The 6,417-nt window shown below is 50.3% G+C and overlaps 1 protein-coding gene across 1 annotated transcript; it reads left to right on the top strand.

The window, feature by feature from the left end:
- Positions 1–1,110: 1,110 nt before the first annotated feature.
- Positions 1,111–4,559, top strand: Pinlyp (phospholipase A2 inhibitor and LY6/PLAUR domain containing). The gene is made up of 5 exons (XM_076839544.2): positions 1,111–1,180; positions 2,146–2,262; positions 3,729–3,881; positions 4,093–4,236; positions 4,405–4,559. Exons 1-5 carry the CDS (start codon positions 1,111–1,113, stop codon positions 4,557–4,559), a joined length of 639 nt encoding a protein of 212 aa, XP_076695659.2.
- Positions 4,560–6,417: the final 1,858 nt, after the last annotated feature.

Below are 6,417 nucleotides of genomic sequence, written 5' to 3'. Positions count from 1 at the left end.
CTGGGGCAGCCTCAGGGATTGGTGCCTAAAAGAAACTCGCCATTCTCATTGGACGACGTAGTCACCGCCCAAACTGAAGCTTAGAAGGCAGTTCACACGGATCCTGGATCCTTGTGAAACAGGATCTCCTCCACCTGTTCTGCGGCTGCACTCTCCCCCTCCTTTCCCTGAACACACACACACACACACACACACACACACACACACACACACGATAAAAAGCTCAGATCCCTTTTTTGGGGGGACTGGGGTAGTGGCTCAGTGGTAGAGCGCTCGCCTAGCACGCGTGAGGCAGTGGGTTTGATCTTCAGCACCACATAAAAACAAATAAATAAAATAAAGGGTAAACCACAACAAAGCATCTCAGATCCCTCTCAGCCCAAATCCTGAGGCCAAGAGAAGGAGGAAAGGATAGAACACAAGCATGTTTCCAAACCATACACAGCCTAGAGTGCTTCTACAAATGCCTCAGTTTCCCAATATGTGACCTGCGGGCATTTGTCTTCTACCACGCCCGCACCTGACCCCTGACAAGTGCCTCTCTGTTCATCCCCTCAAGACCCAGGGATCAGCCCTGGGTGGGGCTGGAACAGCAGACAGTCCAAATACAGAAGAGGGAGTGTGAGCCAAGAATGCAAAGGAGAAGGGAAGGGAGACAAGGCGTTCAGCCCCCACAGGACTAGTCTGGACATGCTAGGTGCTCCCAGGTAGGACCCCACCCACGCTGGGCGCCTCCTTGAGAAGAGAGAGGAGATGGGACGAGGGAATCTCAGTCTTTGCAGGTGTTTTATAATTCACAGGAAATCAAGTAATTGGACAGACCTTGATTTTAGGGGAGGGGTTGAAAGGTGAGAAAACAGGGCAGAGTGACCTGGGTCCTGATGGAAGAGGTGACAGGAAGACTCCTGAGGTTCCCATGGAGAATTGATCTGGACACAAGGTGAAGTCCCTTTTGGATGTTGGTCCCGCCTCTTCAACCTGGAGGCTTCAGTGGACTGCCCTGGGTTCTGACCTCAACTATTTCTCACCCCAGGGTGAAGGTGGGTCTGGATCCGCCCCTCCTCAGCTTCCTATAAGGGCAGAGGACCAGGGACTACAGATTCACACACCATGAGACCATCCACAAGACAGGGGACCTTTCTGCTGGCCTCCACTGTGCTCTGCATCCTCTTGGATCTCGGTAAGTGACAAGGGACCTGGACTCCTTCCTGGGACCCCAGCAAAGAGAACTGTGAGAGAGAATTCAGCAAGGTCTTCAAGGAGGAAAGAGGAGGTACCCTGGGAATTCAGATTTATAGAGGAGGCAGAGAATAAGAAGGAGAAAGCTTTTCTTCAGGAGAAGAAAAGCTCACTGTGGTTAGAGGGGGCTTGGTGGGCTTCGAATCCTCTGTCCTATAGACAGGGTCCCCAAATAAGACATCTGAATTCTAGAAAATCAGAGGAGAGCACGACTAGAAAGGGAAATTTAAAAATAAATAAATAAATAAGAGAGATTTCCTTTCTTTCTGGACTGAGTTCAGACACCTTGCCTCCTTCTTCAGAGAGATGCAGGAGTCCAGGACAGCTTCACTTTTCCTAGGGCCAAGGTGTTTAGGTAGAGTTTAGGTAGAGCTGCCTCCTCTCTTAGGACCAAGGAGTCCATGCTCTCAGTCCTTCCTGGTCCTCACTCTCTCACCTTGCCCTTGGATGCAGACCCCAGCCTCAGGTACCCTACCTGAACTCCTACCATCTATAAGACCTGTGCAGTACTTGTGCGAGAGTCCCACACCCAAGAACCAGCTGGACCTGAAGTTTTACAAAAGTCCGTGAAAACCTTTGGCACGACCCCTCCCTGCCCCCGAGCTTGCACAAAGGACCCTGGCGTCCAAAGTCCCCAGCCTTGTAATTAAGGAAACAGGCTCCAAGTCAGAGTCGCTTCCCGCCCCTGGAAGCCGCTTTGCTGGCAGCACCACTGCTTCCTTGTCACTCTGGACAGTTGCCTGGACAGAAGTCAAGGCCCCACCCATGAAAACACAGGGAGATGCTGGGCCTTCCTCCATCAGGACCCCAAGTCCTCCCCCGCCCCGCCCCTTTAAATGCCAAAGTCGAATTCATGGACTGCGGTCCACGCCACTTCTGACTACAGACTCGCCCTCTACCCTGCAGGATGGCCTCTAAGCTGTGAGGTGTGTAAAGGCTCCGGGCACACGTGCAGCGGCAGAATGAAGACTTGCGAGGCTGGCAAGGACGCATGCGTGGTTCTCGTGAGCGAGTCCAGCACAAGTAGGAGGGCGCGGCGTCAAGCCCCCCGCGGGGAGGGCGTGCTTTCTGGGTAGAGGGTACCTCGGTCCCGAGGAGAGATCATCACAGTTTTCAGGACAGGTGAAGCGTGGGAAGAAAATCAGAGGAGGGCAGGAAAGAGGGAAAGACCTTAGGAAGATAATTGAGTGATGCGATGGAAACTGTTGTGGTAAGGGATTCTGAAGATGCCACTGTCCGAAGGAGAAGATGGTGCGGTCGGGGAGCTAAGTGAGCTAAGGACATGAGGGAAAGAGAGCCAGAGGGAACGAATCTAACAGGCAAGGGGTAGAAATAGGGCAGGGGTAAAGAAGGAAGAGGCTGTGTTGGAGTCAGGGAATGAGATCAGGGAAGAGACCAAAGACCAGAGGAGAGATGATGTTGGATTAGGGGAGAGACAGAAAAGCGACCACCCCAGAGTGGAGAGAGAGGTGATTCTGAAGCTGGAAGCAAATCTTCATAAGGAGAAATAGAAATGGAGGACTGGAGAAGCCCATGAGTAAAGTGGAAGGGAGAGAGAGAGCATGACTTAGAGCCCCCACCCCACCCCCAGATCTGAGAAAGAAGAGGGAGACTTGGAGCAAGGGAAGCCAATCCCCTCCCCTCCCCTCCCCGGGGCAAGCAGCCACATTCACTCAAAGCTGAAAGAGACCCTTAGTCACAGGAGCAGAGATGCTGGGGACCTAGCAAGGGAATGATGGCTGCTGCAGATGAAGGTCAACTTTTCGATCAGAAAGAAACTATCTGGAAAGGAGGGGATGTGCAAGTTGGGATAGAAGATTGCTATATTGTCCTGTCCACCCAGCAAGCTCTGGTGGGTGAGGGAAGGACCCAAGAGTCTTGAAGACACCTCCCCAGGCATATAGGTGGGAAATGGACCTTTGGTCAGAGGAAGAAGCAGCTGGGGAAGAGCCAGCCCTCAGAGGGGTACGGAGGGGAAAACTGAATTTTTGGAGGGAGGCTGTGTAGACTGGAAGAAACCACCCCAGACAAGACCTGGGACTAGCCAGGAGGGACAGCAAGAGATTACCGATGGGAGGAGTTCTGGCGAGTAACTATGAAAGAATCTGAGATATGAGTGTGGAGCAGGGGCGGCACTCTGGAAGTTGTTAGAAGGGGCTACTGGGAGGGGAGCAAAGTCTTAAAATCGCATAGACTTGCAAGACTCCTACTGGCAGGGAAGGAGAGAAGCACGGAGGGGTGAAGGGGAATGGTGGAAGAGACCACACCAGGCAGGCACTTGGGACCATGTGGAGACCACCAAAGGCCTACTCCACTCTATGGTACCAAGGAGGGAGGGCTATCTAATAAACCACTCCAGACCACACACCAGGCAAATCAGGGACTATCACTTTAGGGGTCTGAAAGAGACCATCCTAGGGGGTCGTGGCGTTGTGGAAGTGTAGGGTTAGATCTAAGCCACCTGCTCTGAACTCCTGTCCCCTCTGCAGAGGGCCGGCAGGCAGTGAGCACCTTTAAGGCCTGCATGAAGTTCAGCGACTGCTACTCAGGCTTCGTCTCCACCACCATGAGCCCCAATGACTACATGGTAACCAACGCACGCTGCTGCCAGAGTGACGGCTGCAACAGTGGCTCCGTGCCCCGTAAGTGCCAACTCAGCCCTGCCCCAGGGGCCACTGTGTGCTTGGCTCATACTGTAACACCCGGCAAGGCACCTCACTGGTTCTGGGTGCCAGTTTCCTTACTTGTAAAATGCAGTTTCCATTAGCAGCCCTGGCATCCCCAGGGCTCTGGGGAGGTTCCGGCAAGAGCGTAAACATTCCTGTTCACTATACACGTCACCCTCATCTGCAGCTCCCCAGAACAATCGTACTGAGAATGGCTTGATGTGCCCCTCCTGCATCGTGCCCTTCCAGGAGACGTGCCCGGGAACCCAGGCAGCTCGCTGTGTTGGCCAGGAAACACACTGCATCTATTTTGCTGGCAACGTGCAGGCTGGTGAGGGGTCCCTGAATCTCTGAGGGTACAGGGATCCCAAAGCTGGAAGCCCAAACCTCTCTGTTCCAGGGGAGGAGGGGCTCCCGAGAACTAGGCCAGGAGGTGGTAGGGGTGGAGACTCCTGGACCATGAGAAGGGGCTGACTCCAGTCTGGAACCCTCCTCCCAGGTATCATCAACACCAAATTTGCCACTCGAGGCTGTGCTACAGAGAGTGCCTGCTACACAAAGGCTGGGGCCGAGGTGCCCTCAGCTTCCTACCTCTACTTCATCCGCCGGGCAGACTGCCTTCCAGCTCCCTATCCCCCTGGCCGGGCTGAGTGAAGACCTGAGGAATATATGGCTGGAGATCTCCTTTTGTTCTGCTCTGCAGCTCCCCTATAAATTAAACCAGTTAACAGAACAAGCCTGAGTACTTGTGACATGATGCATCTTGGGGAGGTGGGATGCAGAGGGACAGATCTCAATCCTCTTTTCTAACCTCCTCTTTTCCAGGGATAGAGGGAAGGCCTTGTACTTTATTAAGGGACACTCTTTGCCAGGCCCTTGTGCTAAGTGATTTCTATGTTATACCTCATTTTATGATCACAAATCTATGGAAATGATATTATACCCACTTTTCAGACAAATAAACTGAGGCAGATTGTGGGTGCCACTTGCCTTGGGTTTTAACAGGTAGGAAAGGTCGAATCTGATTTGAACCTGAGTTTGTGAGACTCTGGAGTTCTTGATTACTTAATTTTTTCCTGTTTTCTTGTCTACAAAATGTAGATTTTTTTTTTCCCTTTTTGGTAGTACTGGGGATTGAACCTAGGGCCTTGTGCATGCGAAGAAAACACTCTACCAACTGAGCTGTATTAGATATTAATAGCTATGACCTTATAATGCTTTTTGTAAGAGGCAAATGAAAGGACACTTTAAAAGCACTTAGTATAGTGCCTTCAACCTTTTAAGAGAATGATGATTCTGTGAGCAATATGTCTAAATAAATAGTAATTATCATAATAGCTGCCACCTACTGAGTGGCCTTCAGTTGGCAGGTGCTAAACCCTGGCACCAGTTGGGACAGACTAGATTTTCTATGACGACAAACAAATCACTAATCTTGTGGTTTAAAATAACAAAGTTGCCAGGTGTGGTAGCACACACCTATAATCCCAGGAACTCAGGAGGCTGAGGCAGGAAGGAGCATGGAAAGTTCAAGGCCAGTCTCAGCAATTTAGAAAGACCCTGTGACAAAGTAAAAAATATAAAATAAAAAAGTTTGGGGCTATAACTTAATGGTACAGCTCCCTGTGTTCAATCTCTTGCACCCAAATAAAATAAATAAATAAAGCAAAGTTGTATGAATCACCTAATGCTGCAATAAAGCTGTGTAACAAAACATCCCAAACCTGAAACAATATTTTTGCCAAAGGGTTTATGGGTTGGCTGGGTAGCTCCACTTCTAGCTGTATTGGCTGATTTGGCTCTAGTGTGTGTGGGTGACGGGGTGGTGGGGGGAGGGAATCTTCCCCTTCGTGCACTTCCATAATCTTCCAGATCAGTTACTCCCTCAACTGTTCTCATGGCAGATCACAGGAGTACAAATTTGAGTCAAGTATATTGAAGACCCTTGCTGAAGTTAGAACCGCTTGAGCAAGGTAAGTCATATAGCCTAACTCAATAGCAATGTAGTAGGAAAGTATCCTCCCCCTCCAGTGGGAGGGAGGGAGTTACGTTTGCTGAATGAGTGTCCATTCACAGAAAATTAGTTGTTCCTTCACTCTACGTGTTTAGCACCATGCACAGCATTCAGCTCATTAGTCATTGCACAGTCACCAACTTGAACATGGCCAATTTCTTTTTTTTAAATAAGTTTATTTACTTATTTATTTTTAGATGTAGTTGGACACAACACCTGTATTTTACTTATTTATTTATATGGTGATGAGGATCGAACCCAGCACCTCGTACATGCTGGGCGAGCACTCTACCGCTGAGCCACAACTCCGGCTGACCATGGCCACTTTCTATACCCAAAGTAAAGAGCCCAGGAAAACCTCACATGTGTGATTAAAAGCTGTGATTTAGCCAGGCGTGGTGGTGTATGCCTGTAATCCCAGTAGCTTGGGAGGCTGAAGCAGGAGGATTGCAATTTCAAAGCCAGCTTCAGCACTTTAGCAAGGCTCTAAGCAACTTA

This window comes from Callospermophilus lateralis, chromosome 18 (genome assembly GCF_048772815.1).
Source record: "Callospermophilus lateralis isolate mCalLat2 chromosome 18, mCalLat2.hap1, whole genome shotgun sequence".
Classification (NCBI taxonomy): Eukaryota; Metazoa; Chordata; class Mammalia; order Rodentia; family Sciuridae; genus Callospermophilus; species Callospermophilus lateralis.
Note: the sequence above shows the minus strand (reverse complement) of the source record. Positions and strands in the feature narration are given on the sequence as shown.

Bases quoted from the DNA above. Each gene is read 5' to 3' on its own strand.
- Pinlyp (XM_076839544.2), top strand. From the start codon at position 1,111: ATGAGACCATCCACAAGACAGGGGACCTTTCTGCTGGCCTCCACTGTG. The intron at 1,181-2,145 runs GTAAGTGACAAG...TCTACCCTGCAG, and splicing joins CTGCATCCTCTTGGATCTCG to GATGGCCTCTAAGCTGTGAG. The intron at 4,237-4,404 runs GTGAGGGGTCCC...CCCTCCTCCCAG, and splicing joins TGCTGGCAACGTGCAGGCTG to GTATCATCAACACCAAATTT.